Genomic DNA, 18,567 nt, shown 5'->3' on the forward strand with positions numbered 1-18,567 from the left:
GTCCGCCACTTGCTGGGTGACGAGTCACCCTGGGTTTTATCTGGCAACATCTTTTCCTTTATCCGTTCAATCAAATTCCAAGTAATCTACTCGATCTGATACCAAACCAACTAGTCCATACGTCTATTCTTATCTAGTCCTTACGCCTAGTCAGCTGTCTTTTACGATACGCTTGGAGTATTTTACCCTTCTTTGCTCTTTTTAACCAGCTTTTAGGCTTTTTTAAGCCTTTTATTACGTCGGTTTTCTCGTGACACACTTGCTTTACTTGTATATAGTTATGGGCGCAAAATGACCTTGTAGTCGGCGCGCCCTTAAGCCCCAATAAACAACAACAACCTTTATCACCATCTGATCTCTCTCGCTTTCATTTGATGATCGTTGCATCCCTTTCCCTCGCCCCCAGACCCAGGCAGAGTTGAGGGAGGCCACTCGATCACTCTCTGATGTTAAAGATCGTCTAGCGCGATCTCAAAGAGAGCGAGAAGAGGAAACGAAAAACTACACCGAAATGCTGCGGTGAGATGTCAGACATACAAACTCCAGCATCCACGTAATGACGGTGCGATCGATCGTGCCTGATATGTACGTTTGATTTTTGTGAAAATTAATGTAGATGCTAGATATGAATGCATAGGTACCTGATTTTGTGGTGATTATTCAGATGCTGACTGCTGTATAATTATGACGACAAGTTCGTAATAGCAGTTTTGTCTTGTGTCACGACTCGCACTCGTTCAACTACTTTCACTCATGTCTGCGCTATCTTTGCTGCTGTTGACCTGATCACCCCTCTGCCTCCTCTCTCCCTCTGCAGGGAGTCCCAGGAGGTGCTCTGTCGGGAGCGCGAGCTAGCTCGTCAGACTGAGCTCCGTGCTGCCGATCTGGAGGCCGAACTCAACCAGCGTCACGCAGCGGACACGCGTACTCTAGAGATGACGGAAAACGCCGACAGATGGCAGGCTAGGGTCGCCGAACTAGAACAGGTTCGTCCGTGTACGTGGTAACGTGGTTGTCCCATGGATGAAGTATTCCTGGATAGAACACTCCCTATTACCCAATGCTAGCGCTGGCGACCAAGCGGCCCGCGGCCGCCCGGGTGGCGGAGTGCCGAAACATCGATGGCGAGTGCACCGACGTGGCCCGTCTCCTGGTTCTGCTCGCCGTAGTGCGGGTACTAACCGTTGTGGCCTGCCCGGCACCAGCGCCGCCACCCAGGTCTACACTTCGAGTGGCGGATCACCAGCTCAGGCACCATCTCACCAAAAGAAAACCTGCTTTACCACGGAACTTTTCTCGGATTTCATCGAGCTCTACTAGTGATTCGGCCCCAGCTCTAGCCACCCAACGGCTGCCGGCATTCAAATCTTCCCGAGCCCCAGGGACGACGGACCGCGCCCCCGCGCCGCGCGCAGAGCCCCACGGACGCCAGCCGGCGGCCGTGTCACCTCACCCTCCCCTCCAGCTGAGAGCCCCGCCGGCCCGCGGGGGTGGGGAGCGGCCGCTCGCGCTGCCCGCGTCCCACGGCGCGCCGCCGGCAGCCCAGGCCCCGCCCACCAGCGTCTTCCCGCGCCCCAAGCCGGCCCGCAGCGGCGGACGCCGTCCACAACGCCGCGGCGCCCGCGGTGGCCGCGGCAGGGGCAGGAGCCGACCGGAAACGACAGAAAACCACCATCGGAATCTTCGTATCGGAAGCTTGAATATTCAAAGCCTTAAGCCTAAACTATTGGACCTGACCTATGAACTCCGCCAAAACAATTACGATGTCGTATTACTGTCGGAGACCTGGCTACGCCCTTCTACGCCAAACAGACTCTTAGTGCTCCCAGGCTACTCCCTCAGCCGCACAGACCGACCTGATGGCCGCGGGTACGGCGGCGTCGCGATCGTAACAAAATCGGATATCACATCAGTGCCCATCAAGTTCCCAAGTTTTGAGCGCGGCTGCAGCCAGCTCGAGTCAAAGTGGGCGCTGCTCAAGCTCGACAAAGGTCGTCAACTCATCGTATGTTCTTTATATCGCCCCCCTCGCCACTCCGAAACCGCTTTATGTGCCGATTTCGCCGACCTTGAAAATCAGTTACAAAGAGTACTTATCGATCACCCTAGGACCCCGCTCGTCATCTGCGGTGATATAAACTGTGACCTGCTGAAGAAAGAACCCAACTTTCGTGCACGACAGCATCTCAGCAGCTTCCTATCGGACTACTCCCTAGACCAGCTAGTAACAACTTCGACTTTCACTTCCGGTTCGCTCCTTGACGTGTGTATGGTGAACAAAGTGGACCTCTTCTCTAACACCCGTGTTGAGTTTTGTCATTTTAGTCCGCATAAATTTATTAGCGTAGATGTCAACGTCCCCAAACTGCGTCCGAAGCCTACAATCATCTCAGCTCGTTCGCTCAACCGCGTTGATGTCACTGCCCTTAATTCTGATCTGGAGCTTGTCGACTGGGAGCCTGTGTTTACCGCCGCGACTGTTAGTGATCAGTGGGATGCATTCGTGTCCAATTTTTTGCCTATAATCGACGACCACGCCCCACTCAAGCGTATTACCATTCGGAACCCCACAGCGCCCCCGGCCTCTGCTGCCACACGGAACCTTATGGCCCAGCGCCGCGCCTCGCTACGACTGTCCGGTCGTCAGTCGACAGCTTACAAGGAGCTGAATCGCTCTGTTCGGGCCGCGCTGCGTCGCGACCGGCGAGAGGAGCTACAGAGAAATATCTGCGAGCGGGGCCCCAATAAGGTCTGGCAGTCTATCAGGACAGTTGTAGCAGGGAAAAAGGACGGTCCTAGTGTGCAGCCAAATTTACCCGCCGATGAACTGAACTCATTTTTCGTCTCTGTCGGACCTCGCATCGCTGCGGAGGTCCGGTCTCTTAACACCGCTACCGATCTGAACGTTCGCCTCCCCCGGGTCGGTGCATGTCGTTTTCAGCTCCGCGCGGTCACTCTCGGCGAACTTGGTCACACTATCTTTGGCATACGCAACTCAGGCGCCAGTGGGACTGATGGCATTTGCATCCGAATGTTAAAGTCCGGCTTCTCAGCTATCGGTCGCGTCATACTTTACATTATCAATACGTGTATTACCAACTCCGATATCCCCGATTCCTGGAAACATTCCACAGTCCACCCCATCTTCAAATCAGGCAGCCCCTCGGATCCCACCAACTTTCGACCAATCTCATTAGTCCCCGTGATTATGAAGGTTGTGGAACGCCTCGTACATCAACAGCTTTACCACTACCTCTCAAATAACTATCTCCTTGCCTCCTCGCAGCATGGTTTTCGCCCCCGACACTCCACAGAGACCGCTCTGCTGTCCGTCACAGACCAAATCCTCGCAGCCTCTGATAGGGGAGAACTTTCACTGCTGTGTCTCCTCGACTTAAGCAAATGCTTTGATGTCATCGACCACGAACTTTTACTTCAAAAACTGGCCATGCACGGGATTGAGACCTCTTGGTTTTCTGCTTTTCTCACGGGACACACCCAGAGCGTGTCCCTATCTAATGGCGCCGGAGGTAGAGTACTGTCTCGGCCGCTTCCAAATAATATGGGTGTCTTCCAAGGATCTGCCCTGGGACCGTTACTCTTCACCATATTTTCGAACAACCTCTCGCTATACGCAGGTGACGCCACCGTTTTCCAATATGCGGACGACACCCAAGTTCTAGTGAGCGGCCGTGCCGACGACCTCAGATCGCTTATCTCTCGCATGGAAGCTTCACTCGCATCAATCAGTGACTGGTTCTGTCTTCACGCCCTCAAGCTAAACGCAAACAAAACACAACTCATGGTTTTTGGCAGCAGACCAAATTTACGGAAGGTACCCGACTTCAGCGTCTCTCTTCGTGACTCTGTGTTGCAGCCAAGCGAGCAGGTGGGGAATCTGGGTGTTGTCTTTGACAGCGCCCTGTCCTGGGAAGCACATGTGTCCGAGCTTAGTCGTCGGTGTACTGGCTTGTTGATCGGACTGTCTCACGCACGAAATTGTCTCCCTGACGGTGTCATTAAAGTTCTCGTGACATCTCTGGTCATATCACGAATCAACTACTGCCTCACTGTGTACGGTAACGGGACTCAGAAAATTTTGACCGACTCCAGAAAATTTTGAACTTTGCCGCTAGAGTGATCTTCGGACGGCGTAAGTTTGACCACGTCTCGGACCTGCGCGACAGACTTGGCTGGCTATCACCAAAATCCATGTCAGATTACCTGACACTCACGATCGCGCAAAAGGTCATTAAGCATGAAGAGCCCGAGAACCTCGCTGCACTGTTCGTCCCTAATCAAAATTTTCGAGACAGGCACACACGGCAGGATCATCTCCTTCATCTTCCCCGACCGAGGCTTGAAACCGGAAAACGGCGTTTTGAGTACCGCGCCGCGGCGCTGTTAAATAGCCTCCCACCCCAGGTAGTGCAGCTGCCACCTGCCAGCTTCGCCCGGTCTGCCAGGGCCGCGCTGACTAACAAATCCCCGCTACGCCGCTGACGAGTCTGTTTAGTAGTAGACGAGGCATGCCGCCAATAGGTGGACGATCTGTTTGTGCTTATGTATATATATATATTGTTTGTCTTATGTACTATTGAGCGCAGAATCCGCGCTCATACCGGGACCGAAGCGGGACAGGTCTGGTGTATCAGAGAGTGTACCGATAGTGCGCTGCGGAACAGTATCCCATCCAGGCGGCTGCTGTCTGGTGAACTTGGGTCACCCGCCGCACGGAAGGCAGCCGCCCCGGCCTCCCTCCCCGCGAGTGGGGGAGGGAGCCGGGGAAGGGGAGCGATTCATGCAGTCGCAGCCCGCGCGGAGTTAGTGCGGCAGTGTGTACTGTGTATATTGGGATGATTTCTCAAGCAAAGTTTTGGGCTTGCTTGAAGTCCACTGATCACGGTGGCTGTTAGCGGGGAGCGGGCCCGGGGGGTGTCAGCAGATAGCTGTTCCCCTACACAGGCAGGCCACAGACATGTTGAAACGGTGTATTACTGTAATATGGCCGACCAGCCGGGGAAAGACCCCTTTCTGTAGGAATAAGATTAAAGAGGATTCTGTGTTTTAAGGTGTGCCGTTACGTAGTTTCGGATCGTCCTTAAATTCCTCGCCCTCTTTGCTCTCACCGCAACGTTTTATAGAAAAACTCCTGATGGTTTTGGCCTTGCTCCTTGCTCTTAACCTTGCTCTTCCAGACCATGAGCACACTTTTTATTAACTATAAATGGAAGTTTGCCATGTTTCTCAAAAATGTTCAAGGTTAAAAAAAAAATCCGTTCCTATCAAATAAGTACCGGAAGCACAAATCTCACCGGAAGTCTGAGCCGAACTATAAGCGAAAATGGCACAACTTCCCTATGGCCACCGCCATTCTGTCTGAACTAGACTTTTTGTTTCTTCAAACTATATGGTAACATAACGTCAATGTGACATAACAATTCACATTTATTGGGCATGCGTCACGAATGCGTGCCCCTCGGTCTTACCGTTATGAAAGTTGCCCGAATCGGCGCTTAAGAACTTTGCAATTTAAAAATTTGACCCTCGCCCGTGGACGGCATTTCGCCATCCTTTCCAGTGGAGGGGGGGGGGGGTACGACCCCTTCTGCCGTTTTGAAACGCGTCGTCGTAGAGCTTAGCGGAAAAACAGCGTATTGCTCTCGACGAGAGCTCGCGATTGCGGCTGCGCATATTACTTTTGACCATAGTCAATATTTGACCTAGGTTTGGCAGGTTAAAGATCAAAGTTTGGGAAAATCGGCATTTTTAACTTTGCGCGCCTGTAGCGTCGCCGCTATGGCAGATATCGTCATGGAATTTTCACTATCGTATTTCTGGATGAATTTGGTGCATTTTGGTGTATAGTTTGTCACATTTTACGCGATAACTTCCGGGGCAGAGCGCCCGGAAGCCGGCGGGGTCGCGTTCGCGCCCCGGGTGGTCGAAAATGCCGTCTGACAGTTGGGGTCGAAAATGTAATCTAACCTGTCGGCGACTTCTCCTTGACCCTGAGACGCTCAATAAACCAAGTGCCCGAGCTTTATTTGGCCGTCAGATTCGAATTCAGGGCCAAAAATTACCGCCGGAAAGTCAAACTTCAAGAGGTTACCACAGGTCACTGACCTGAACTAGACCTGACCTGACCTTGACCCTACATAGGTCAATGGAGGGTGTGTCAGTGCCATGTCAGTCACTTTTGACCCAAACAATGCCAAAGTGTAACCGATATCATCGTTAAAAGCACGCAAACTACGATTTCGTGCAAAATCGGCCTGATCTTGTTACCTTTGTGACGTCATAGCTCTGTTACCTGACCTGACCCGGTCACTCATTTTTTCGCCAAAAGTTGCGCAAAGGATGGTCTATAAGGTAGCCGGAAAACTGGCGGCACTACGTGCCGCCTTTTTTCGCTATTCGTAAAAAAAACCTCAGGATGGTGCGGCCCTTTCCACGGGCGACAATTAAAATAAGTATCACATAGTACACCAACCTTCCTTTTCATCTTTTGCACAACCGTTTTAGGAATCCTCAATGCAAAAGATGTCGAAGCCGGAACCGTAGTCGGTCGGAGTGAACAGTTTTATTAGTAGTCGGAGTCATTCAAAATTTGTCGAAGCCCTGGGTGCTGGTAAAACTCTCGCTGTCAATGAATTAGAGTTGGCTGATTCATGTTAGAGGAAATGACTGCAATAGAGGAATGACTACATGCTAGTAGCACCATACGTCTAAAAACGAAGCTTAACAGTTTTTCAAATAATAAAACAAGACATGCCAAGAGTGTCAGCTATATATTTCTTCAAGTGAAGTCCTGGGGTTTGTCGGATAAAAGATTGAATAATCAAGTCTATTCTCACTGCACATAATCCAGCGATGCTATATACAAGTGCTGCTGATCATAGCACTCCTAGCTCGCACTAATAGTTCAGACGGTTCAAGCCCCCTGAATATCACATCACGAAAAAAAAAATCAGGCATCAGCCTCTTGTCACTGAGTCACATTTGTACTAATATACATCTTGCACACTAATCACATGTAGGTAACATAAGTAAAATTTATAAACAAACACTGTTCTTTAACATAAGATGACAAAAAACAGAGCGGTTTAGTAGGAGGTGTGGCCGCCCGCTGCCTCGGAGCACTGCTCCAGCCGCTGCCTCATCGAGGCCACCAGGCTCCGGAAGTAGCCGGGGCGGCGGCGGAGCTCCTCCCATTTCGCCAAGACGGCGGCCCAGAGCTCGTCCTGGTTGAGCTGCCGGGCCGGCTGGCGCAGCTCCTCCTCCAGCTCATGAACCATTAGAGACCACACATTTTCGATAGGGTTCAGGTCTGGGCTCATTGAGGGCCAGGGGATGGCACAAACCTGCGAACAAAACCATGTTTGTTACTCACTGTAACGTGATATAGGTTGACACATCGGTCATGACTATGAAGCTGTATGGTGCAACGAATAACACCTGTTGGAAAGTGTTTGATCATTACTGAGCAATTTTGAAAGGCATCTTAAGAACTTTTTGAATAATTGTTTAATTAATCTCAACAAGTTTATAACAGGCGGGGACGAGGCGACCAGGGGCAAAGCGGCCTCCCGCACATAGCCGTAGGCCTCGCCTCCTCTAATTGGGATGCATTGCTGTTGGGGTGAAAATGAATAAACAGATAAATAAATGCACAGCATCTCAATATTTTTTTTTAAATAATGCCATCAGGTCACCGGTCACCTAGCTAAACCATACCACAACTTAAGGCCGCCCCACACTGGACCTCGCAGGCGGGTTTTGAGTTTGCGGGCATAATTACGAGCGAGCGAGCGCAGCGAGCGAAGCGAAGTCTTTTCAATATATAATATAATTACGAGCGAGCGAGCGCAGCGAGCGAAGTGAGTCTTTTCAATATAACGGGAAAATCTCAGTATGAGCGGCCCGGCCCGGCCCGGCCTGTAACGCTTTTGAGAGGCTTATATCTCAGCAACCGCTGGATCGATTGGCCTGCGGTCTTTTTTTGCTGGGTAGCCCCATCCCTTCTACCCCGTAATTGACTACTTTTGATGCATCTCAGTGACCGTCGTGGCACGTGCCACGTGAAAAGTCAAGGGTGTTCAAGCTGTTTTGCAAAAGTAGTGATTTTGAGAGGCTCATATCTCAGCAGCCGCTTGGGCGATTGATTGGTGGTAATTTTTGTAGGGTAGCAGCATCCCTTCTACCAAAAATAGGATACTCTCGATGCATGTGGGTCACCCCCATTGCACGTGCAAAATACAACAATAAGAGGTGTCAAATTTGTTCCCATTTTACTAACTCGGTAATTACTGGGGCGATTTCGCTGAAACTTGGCATACAGGTAGGCATCCACCAGGCAATGCATTCCCATGTGTTGCGGTTAAGGTGCACTACTGCACGTGCGCACGTGCAGGAGGCGCTCCCAGATCTCGAGAACGGCTGGGCCGATTGCGCTCAAATTTGGTACACCGCTAGTGACCGGTTAGAAGGGTGCTTTGCACAAGCCCGTTGGAAGTACGGGTTCCGGACAAAAATCGGAAGTACCCTCTCGCCCTTCCGCACGAGCAGGGCTCACTATCTCGCTCGCTCGTTCTTCGCCCAAAGAATCGGAAGTACCCTCTCGCCCTTCCGCACGAGCAGGGCTCACTATCTCGCTCGCTCGTTCTTCGCCCAAAAGGCGTTTTACTGGTAGGTTTATGATGCCACTTACTGAGTCTGCGTGGTCTTCGAACCACCGCTTGACTGCCCTCGCTGTGTGGATAGGGGCGTTGTCTTTCATTAGAGTCCAGGGTCGTTCCTCGTCGGGGCGCAATTCCTCCACGGAGGGAAAAAACAACCTGCCGGAGTAGTAAAGACATATTTAACAACAATGAAAAAATGCACATGTTCACAAGGGTATACAGTCAACTCAACCAGTGACAACTTAACCAACGTGGTTTGTGACAATAGAGCCAATGCATTTAGCACACTGGTTGAGTTGTCACTGGTTGTCACTGGTTGTCACTGGTTGTCAATGGTTGAAATGTCGCTGGTTGAGTTGTCACCGGTTGAGTTGTTACTGGTTGAGTTGTCAATGGTTGAGTTGTCACTGGTTCCGTTGTCACTGGTTCAGATGTCACTGGTTGAGTCGTCACTGATTGAAATGTCTCTGGTTGAGTAGTTGTCACTGGTTTGACCTGCTTGAAATGTCACTGGTGGAATTGACATGGAACCGTTTGCAAGAGTGCGGGGAAGACGGCGTGCTGGGCAAAAACGATATCTACCTGGATATGACTTGTGCAATCGAACGTTTACTGGCATTTGACCTGTTACACAAAGACCATAAAACGTTTATCTTAGGTTTTGTCTCTTAGACACCCAGAGGGCAGGAAACCGCCAACCATTGTTCAGTTGGTTTGATTTTTTATGTGCTCTGATTTTGTCTCACAAACTTTACAAGCATTCAACATGAACATAAAGCGTTTGAGCTGTGGCTCTTGCGACATTAAGCGAGATGCGAAAAAAATACTCGCTATTATTATCAATCCTATCTTGAAATAAATAGTTTGACACTTTTCTAATTTGAAAATGTTTGAAAAAGACCTGTGGTCGAAATAAATATTACATTCTGTCAAGTAAAGTATATATTTGTACAGCATTAGTTTTGGTAATTATCGAGGAAAAAAGGCCATGCTTTTACATTTACTACTATTTATAAACATGTTCCTCGTACAAGCACTAACCTCATTAAATAGTTTGACACGTTTAATCAATTAGACATGCTGTTTAATCGACATTTTATAATTATATGCTTGCCCGATTAGTCATTATGGCCCGATATTATCATTATGCTGGCCTGATAAGTCATCTGATACTACACGCTCGTCTTGACCTAGAAATGCAGAGACAACAGCAACAAATAATAAAAGAAAAGTACGAACCTCCACCATGCGCCTGTCTTCCTCCTCCGTCGTCTTCCGTTTTCTTCCACACTTATCATAGCGCGCTTTCAAACCCCTTTCCCCTTCCTGCTCATAACGGTGTTTCCACCGTCTGGCAGTAGTTAGAGCTACACCGAGAATCTCTGCCGCCTGCTTGACAGAGTGACCTTGATCGAAAAGGAAGATGAGCCTGCCCTTGTCAAGATCACTGAGGTGTGCCATCACGCTCACGTTGACGTCTAGCCGCACACACTCCACGCGGGCTGCGGCCGCATACTGCGGCTCTCCTTCCCCGGCTTTCCGCCCCACTCGGAACAGAAACAGCCAGGTCATGTCATTCCGTGACCCTCAAAGGATACTGTGCCGCATCACACTAATCGGTACACTCTCTGACACACCAGGCCTGCCCCGCCGTGGCCCAGCCTCGGTCCCGGTATGAGCGCGGATTCTGCGCTCAATAGTACATATGTAGATGATTATTGTCGCGACCCCCATCGATGGATGACTGTCGTCTAGTGCTGAGTGTTCTTCCCCCTGCCCGCATGACTGTTACCCATTATACTCGGATCTAAGCCGTAATCGCCACGCCATATGTGGAAGGCTTTTGGTGTCAATACATACATACATACATACAATACATGCTGAAAACGCGTTAATGGAGAGCGAAATTAGCGAGCTTTAGCTCGTAAGACATGATTTCAGACACTTGAAACATATTTTTAGTCATTTTTAATAATTGATATGGCTCGATTTAGTCACTATCACATACATAACCATTAGACACGCTCCGCCCATAACACGCAATGCTGAAAGGCGCCTACGCCTTCGCCGACGTGGGTGGTCGGAAAATCGGTGGAGTGTTCCATCCAGGAATACCTAATCCATGGTTGTCTGTTGTAGTTACGAAAAATGGACGCTACGTGCTCTTGGCTTGAAGTTGAGATGTCAGTAGTTTATTTGTTGCAACTTGCAATCATCATGTTTGCATGTATTTAATTGAAAAAGAACACTAGTGCGACTAGTGCGACCAGGATATCATCGTTTCGCTCCTGTCTCAGGCTCTTTGTGTCGTGACGAACGGAAGACTGAGGAGCGCATGGTCACAAAGAGACATGTCTGGAGAGTTGCACTGGTCTTCCGCGCTGTTTCAGACTATGTGACCGCGAGGAGCGCACTTTCAGCTGGAGAGTCACACTGCCCCCCCCCCCCCCCCCGGGCGCTGTTTCAGACTCTATGTGATCGCGAGGAGCGCACCTCTAGTCTGGAGAGTCACATCGCGGAGGTGTCCGCCTCGCTGGGACGGTACCAGCAGCAGTCGGTGGCTGATCAGGCCTCCATCGACCGGCTCAAGGTAGGTAACGCCGGGCGAGACGACAGATAATCACCCGTGAAAGGACGAGATTCCGTGAAATGGATAACGCAGCGGGCTGACATGCAGTTGTATACATTATTTTGAAAATACGACATAACTTGCACACCTGCAAAGAAATCAACGGCTTCTTAGGCGGTAGGCCTACAGCCCTACACGTATAATGAATGTGATCTTTTTATAACGATGATAAATGCTCATTTAACCATAAGAATAGAGGAAACATCAATTAAAGCGAATATGCCACTTCCCAAAAATAAGTGTTTTACTAGTCATGTGATGTTTACCCTATAATGTTCAGAGCAGAAGATAACACAAAAGGATTAATTTGTTCATACAAGAAGAATATCTGTTATACGTCTTTGGCAGAGGCTAGCGTTTGCAGTGGAAGCTGATTACGCGTTGACTAATCATATTGCCTAGCATATTACCAATCATATCTGGAGGGCACATTATGCAGTAAACACAGGTATGCACCACTGTTTGTGTGTGTGTGTGTTTTTACAATGTCTTACCACAATCGTTACGTAAACCACATATAAATGTCAGATGGTAACATCTGCAATCGCTTTTTGAAACCGTTTACGGGTAAAGTGCAACCAAATCAGTGGAGAACTCCGTCAGTCGCATTTTACGGCCTCATGAAATCTGGAATCGGCTCGTTGATTCAGATACGCATCTACCAACACTAAATCGCTGTAAAATGTAAATGTTACCGAATGCCGTGAATAGTGCACGACCTATGAGCCAGGGAGGGGCCATTTCTAGTGTTTTTCTCTTACGCGGCGCCAGTGAAAGCTTACGGGGCGCCAGTGAATGCGCGGCGGACGCGGCTCCCGCTGCCGCCATCCCCTCGTTACCCACGCCGCGCGTGCCCTCGGGCACTTCCGAAGGGAAGGCAATCAGCTGTTAGTTTCCAATCCAGGTTCTCCTTCATCCATGGTAGGGATTTCCAAGGCTTTAAAAACAAGAATACTCTTTTTATCGTACCCTATCGACTGCTTTTGCGTTTTGGTCCCGTGGCGGCTTACAGTCAACCACGTCGCTATCGGCTTTGTCAATAAGGACGAGAATTGAGCGCTGTGCCCACGCGGAAACGCCTTATCGGCAGCGAGTGTTACTGGAGACCCGCGGCGGGGCGGCAGTCGGTTGTCCGCGGCCAGCTGGCTGACGGAGGGAATGAAAAGCGGGGTCGTATATTACACGGCCGGGTGGGCTGGCTGGGGCTGGGTCACGTTATCCACGACGCTGGTGGCGCCGTTTGCCTCGCGAGAGATCGAGTGTCTGATCGGTGTCTCAGTCATACAGCTGTGTTGTGGAGTGTGACCTTGAAGTGGGTGTCTGGTGGTGTGGTACCGACTTGGTCGCGCCGAGCGGGCGGTGACTGTGCAGAAAAATGAGTGAGGAGGAACATAAAAAAGATACGGACTTCTTCCTGGTAGGTAAACCAGAACAAGCCATTCCCGAGTCGAAGTTGCCTACGGTGCGCTCCGTATTGAAGCTCTTTTTCTACGTCAAGAGGCGAACTCCGGACAACAGCACGGCTTTTCGCTCTGTAGTAGACAGCGTGCTCTGCGTTTGGTCAATGACACGTATCCCAACGATGCTGCCGCGAAATTGTGTTCGGAAACTGAAAAAGTTGTATGAAGAATGGCAGGCGCTAGCAAAGAACGAGAAGAGAAAAAGTGACCCCGGCGGCCGCAGAGCCAAGTTCATTGCCAGCCTTGACCAGCTTTGGGATGTCGGTGCCACCGATGCCATCGAACAGATACGAGGAAATCAAAGGCTGACGCAAGACGAGCGGGACATTGACATCAGGTTTTACTTAGATCAGTGTTCGGAAAGAAGAGGCTACATGTCCGAGAACCAGAAGGTGTTACCCCCGACAATACGACGGCGTGAACGAAAACGAGAGCGGAAGCGCACGATTGTTTCTAGGGCCGATGTACCGCCGGAGCCGGCCGCTCTTGCGAGCAGCAGCGGCACCGGCAGCCTGGCCGTGGCCAGCGATGCCGATCAATTCTTGGACCCAGCCCCGGCGAAGAGGACACGGCTCGGCTCTGCTGTGACGCCCATTATTCCCCGGCGTATCAGGAAGCCGAAGGCCACCATACCGATACCAGACGTCGCCACCCGCCCCGCTCAACAGGAAGTCGGGTAAGTGGCAAGTCGGACCATAATTAATCACATAAAACCTTTGGAAATATAACAATTCATTTGAAGTAGGATTTATATGCACTGTTAGACTGTAAGTTGTGCTACGTATTTAATATTTTCTAACATTGTGTTGCCCTTATTGCACTCATCTTTCCTCTGGCGTGACTGACGCCCCCCGCTGTCCCCCGATAGATGACCGTCAACTCGGCGGTGACCTGCTGAGGTGCTGGGACGTGGACCGGTCGGTACTGGAGCGCCGCACCGCCTGCCTCCGATCACCGACAGCGGTGCTCCGGAGTCAGATGCGGCAGACAGCGGCCCTGCTCTCCCAGGTGGAGACTGCCGAGCCAGAGGACGCTGAACTGTGTCCTGAAGGGGACAAGCCTCTGGATGCTCTCGTCATTGACTTCAGCTGGGACTAGAGCTGGGTCCTGTCCCACCTACTGGGGGAGAGCTGGGTCCTGTCCCACCTACTGGGGGAGAGCTCTCGATGGTGGCTGCAACATCCTGCCGGTGTGTGCGAGGGTGATACAGAACATAAATCGTCCAGAGACTTTGTGTGGGGTTTCAGTGCGAGTGTGCAGGCTGTTGAAGACTTCGTGTGAACGTGATCAACTTCGCATCAACGTGATCTACAATGTCGCTGAGAGGAAGCGTGGAAGCGTGGAAAAATAACTGCCGAAAGCGGATGTCGATCTTCAGGGAAGGTGCCCCTGCGCTCTAATATGAATGCAGCCGCCCCATGCACCGTTGTGGTGCTCTACCTTACTGCATGTCGCTACATTTTGGCCTCCGTCGCATATATTTGCCAATAATTATATGAAAGAAAAACATTGACCTTTTTCCTCGAATCTATAGCAAAATTAATGAAAAATCACCTTTTTATTTACGTGATATTTCGGCCAACAGACCATTATCAAACTAAAGAAAGAACAAATTGTTCTTTCTTTCGTTTGATAATGGTCTGTTGGCCGAAATATCACGTAAATAAAAAGGTGATTTTTCATTAATTTTGCTATAGATTCGAGGAAAAAGGTCAATGTTTTTCTTTCATATAATTGTATCTATCATGTTCCTCGCCAGAGCACTGGCAAACATTAATACTATTTGCCAATAAAGTCGTCTTTCCCTGTCGTGTTGCCTTGCTCTCACCCTTATCGACGCTGACCGCTCGCCATGTATTTAAACCGTTTGGGAGACTCCCAATAGTAATTGATATTTTTGTTTCAAAGGGAACTGTAAAATCAGAAAACGATATCGCACTACCGTAGCCACGAGTCCATACTCCATGCTCGTTTCCAAATTCATTTGCTTATAGCCTCCCTTGCATGGACGATTTCCAGGACCAGGTGACCCGCCTGGAGGAGGAGGCCCGTCAGCGGAGCCGCTCCTCGCCCTCCGACTTCATCAGTAACGAGCCATCGGCCGGCGACCGGGGCGGTCCAGACGTGGCCGCCACGGTGCACCAGCTGGCCTCCTGGCTGAAGGAGACGCCCCAGGAGCGGCCCGAACTGCTGCTGGCGCCACTCAAAGGTTAGTGATTGTTGACTATTGGTGGTACGTGGTAAAGGAATTGGCTGGGGATTTTAAGAAAGGGTGAGTCAAGCGGATGAGTAGGGTGAAACGTGTGGCATAACTGCGCTAGATCTGAGCACATATCTCATGTCGATGTGTTTTTTTCCTAACCCTTCGGTCTACATCTGTTCTGTGAGCATGTTCTGACGCTGCTTGATCTGCCAAGCCAGACAAACTTGGGAAAAACCGTGTGACTACATTTCTGTTTCTTTTTAATTTGGCGGATGTTCACGGGAGAACTGATGGGGGTTTGGGAAAAAACACGTCGAAGTATCCTTTGCTGTGTCTGCCTTCAAAACGGAACAGACTCGCGACGGGTCATCAGACCCCGTCTGCCCCGAATTACGACATTGCCTTGCCAATATGTCATTATTAAGCAGCTTATGACTTCTGAGTTTGGCTTGTTATCTATAGCCCGATGTGATTCCGTGAGACATATAACCACAAAATGACCCATATATGACCCTTGACCCCGTTTGACCTCTGGTAGAGTTGCTGTCGGATGGAGATGACACCGACTGGCGCCAGGAGTACAGATACCTCAAGGAGGAGTTCGAAAAGTACAAAGTTCGCGTCATGGCCGCCAGGAAAAGGGACCCGTAAGTACAAAAGAGAACTTCATAGGTCAGAGATTCGTGAAGGCTCAAACAGACCAAAAGCATCTCCATTAAACTCGTAGATAGATGTAGATTGTAGTTCTATGATGTGATAGTACATTAATACGATGTGAACTTTTTTAGTTTTAAGTGAGCCTTGTGGCAGAGGGTCAACAAACACTTCAGCTGAGTGACCGGAGTGCCTAATTTGTGGGCACTGACCTGTCGGGCTAAGTTTCCGCTATAATTCGTGTGCTCTTATCCTCTCAGCGGCCAGGCGACGTGTCCGTCGGTGACCACCGAGCTGGACACGCTCCGGAAGCAGAGCGAGGAGCTGCGACTGCGTCTGAGAAAAACCTGCGAGGAGCGGGACGACCTCGAGAGGACGCTGCGCTCGCAAGTCAGCCGGCTGGAGCAGGTGGGTTAGATAGGACGGACGGGGAGCGCAGCGAGAGGCCCGGCTGGAACAGGTGGGTTAAATAGCACGGACGGGGAGCGCAGTGAGAGGCCGGGCTCAGGGGGAGGGAGCTGGTCAGTTGGACTCTCTTTGCATTTAGATCGTTTTCAAGACCCAATTTGGTTTTGTCCTGTGCAATCTAGCTGGTATGTGTGTTGTTAGAGCTTTAGGTGCTTTGCTACTTTCAGGTGATAGTCTTCTGTAGTTTTTGGCTTCTTTCAAAGTTACAACTCTACATTTGGGTGCCTCCATCGCTGTCGCAAGTTTAGCCTTCCGGCGATCTGGCCTCTCCCTTGTCTCTTCTGAGTCGTCCATCTGACGTCCTCCCCCTCTTTCAGAGCGAGGCCGACCTGCGGATGGCTCACCGCTCCCAGCTGGCGTCTCTGGAGACTCAGCAGCGGCTGCGGCTAGCCGAGCTGGAGCAGCAGCTGGCCGGCCAGCGGCTGCGCACCTCGGCTCTGCTCGAGGAGCGCGACGCCGAGCTGCGCCAGCTGCGCGAGGCGGCCTCTGGCGCGCAGCCGGACACGGCCGCGGTGTCGGCCTCACTCTCCCAGCTGGGCCTGGAGCGGCACGAGGGACAGATGCTGCACTACATGCAGGTGCGGTGACTGGTTGGGGTGCCCGATTAGTGGGGTCAGTCAGGAGCTGCTAGACCCTGAAATAGCTACTTTGCCAGCCTCCATATAAAAATGTCAACTTAAAATGTCAATTAATACTGGCTGTTAATTATTTCACTAAGTTTAACGTCTCGATTGCCAAGAACGAATATAACACTCACAAGTCACATATATTCTCATGATAACTATAGCTCATTAATGTAAATGCCTGCATATCATTGGTATGTGCACATGATAATTGATTTTATGCCCCAGATTTTTCAGTTTTACTATCCCATGAATATACTAAATGTGTCCTTATCTTATTTACATAGTACTTAGTCCGTACCTCTGAACCTTAGCTTATCCTCGCCGCTGAAAACCGCTGCTTCTGTTCCTGCTGCAGGAGGTGGCGAGGAAGGACAAGGAGATCTCGAACCTGCGCCGGACCAAGCACCAGCTGGAGTCCACCATGCGGCAGCTGCAGAACAAGATGCTCGAGAGGGAGGAGGTGCTGCAGGACGAGGCTGAGACGCTCAGGGAGAAAATCAGACGGTGAGGAAGGGGTTTGGAGTGGGGCTGAATGGTGAGAGGGGACCAAGGGAGGGTCAGGCCGCTGATAGTGAGTCATAGAGTGGGTAGGAAATCACGACTGTGATATAGCTCATATTTCACTTTAGGTGAATTCTCCTGTTCGACGCATAGACGCTATGGTTACAAAACGGATTAAGATTCATGTCTTCGGAATACAGCTACAAAACCTTCGACAAACTTCACCATAGCCTCGTCGATATATTATAGGGAAGGGAACATGTCTTGACCTATTACACCGCACGCCTGTGCCACTGCTGGAGACCTTTGCGGTGGTGACCGATGTCTGGTCAGTACTCGATGATTGCTGCCCTCTCGGTCTCAAAGAACACATGTTGGTGGTTAGCGGAGTGGTCAGCATCTGTGACCAGACGATAATTGAGTGTAGGTGTCCTGTGCGGTCTCACAAGTGTGACCCCTCGGGGTATAAAGTCGGACCACCGCTGGGTCAGTCCACACTCCACCTGACTGGTGGGTCTCGGAAGTTAGAAGACACACAGACACCATGAAGCTGCTGGTGGTCGCCGCCTGCGTGACGGCCGTGACCGTGGCCGTGCCTCTCGACTCCCGGGTCGAGGACCAGGACGAGCTGGAGATGCACGAGATGAACGCGCCCACCTACCAGGAGGTGCAGCAGAAGATGGGCCTCGGCGACGGCGCCTCCCTCTCCCGCTCCGGTAAGGTTCTAGACTCGGTGTTCTGGAAGGAGATCGCCCAGGACATCCTGAGGACCAAGCTGGCCGATCCCGTGTACGATCATCAGGCCAAGAACGCCGTGCTTTTCATCGGAGACGGTATGTCCATCGCCACGCTGGCGGCCGCCAGGAAGCGCAAGGGTCTCCTGAGCGGCGCTGATGTGCCCGAGCACACCATGCTCTCCTGGGAGACCTTCCCCTACCTGGGACTGTCCAAGACGTACAACTGCGACCGCTGGACGGCCGACTCCGCCTCCACGGCCACCGCGTACCTGACCGGCGCCAAGGGCAACTTCCTCACGGTCGGTGTCGACTGCTCCGTCCTCATCTGGAACTGTGATGCTGTCAACGAGGCCTCCTCACCCAAGTCGATCCTCCGCTACGGAGTGGAGGCCGGTAAGTGGGTCGGTCTGGTGTCCACCGCCCGTATCACGCACGCCTCTCCCGCTGCCACCTTCGGCCACACCGCCTACCGTACCTGGGAGTCCGATGCCGACTTCGTCGCCATGGAATGGATGACCGGACCCGTCAAGGACTCATGCAAGAACGTCATGAAGGACCTGTCCACCCAGTTCGTCGAGCGTGAAGGCATCGACATCAACGTCGCCTTC

At 51.1% G+C, this 18,567-nt stretch overlaps 2 protein-coding genes across 2 annotated transcripts in view; both read left to right on the forward strand.

Annotated features, from left to right (window-relative positions):
* Positions 1-18,567, forward strand: part of LOC122366244 (GRIP and coiled-coil domain-containing protein 1-like) — a 33,489-nt gene that overhangs the window by 11,436 nt on the left and 3,486 nt on the right. The window contains exons 4-11 of the mRNA XM_043338252.1: positions 407-519; positions 818-986; positions 11,149-11,271; positions 14,790-14,979; positions 15,512-15,620; positions 15,888-16,035; positions 16,413-16,673; positions 17,077-17,225. Coding sequence (XP_043194187.1) covers positions 407-519; positions 818-986; positions 11,149-11,271; positions 14,790-14,979; positions 15,512-15,620; positions 15,888-16,035; positions 16,413-16,673; positions 17,077-17,225 — 1,262 coding nt within the window. The remainder of the gene's footprint in view (positions 1-406; positions 520-817; positions 987-11,148; positions 11,272-14,789; positions 14,980-15,511; positions 15,621-15,887; positions 16,036-16,412; positions 16,674-17,076; positions 17,226-18,567) is intronic.
* On the forward strand, positions 12,446-14,580 carry LOC122366246. Its single transcript, XM_043338254.1, has 2 exons — positions 12,446-13,446; positions 13,639-14,580. The coding sequence occupies exons 1-2, from the start codon at positions 12,686-12,688 to the stop codon at positions 13,640-13,642; spliced, it is 765 nt and encodes a 254-aa protein (XP_043194189.1). The 5' UTR covers positions 12,446-12,685; the 3' UTR covers positions 13,643-14,580.

Source organism: Amphibalanus amphitrite, unplaced genomic scaffold (genome assembly GCF_019059575.1).
Source record: "Amphibalanus amphitrite isolate SeventyFive unplaced genomic scaffold, NRLGWU_Aamphi_draft 000792F_arrow, whole genome shotgun sequence".
NCBI lineage: Eukaryota > Metazoa > Arthropoda > Thecostraca > Balanomorpha > Balanidae > Amphibalanus > Amphibalanus amphitrite.

Bases quoted from the DNA above. Each gene is read 5' to 3' on its own strand.
- LOC122366246 (XM_043338254.1), top strand. From the start codon at position 12,686: ATGAGTGAGGAGGAACATAAAAAAGATACGGACTTCTTCCTGGTAGGT.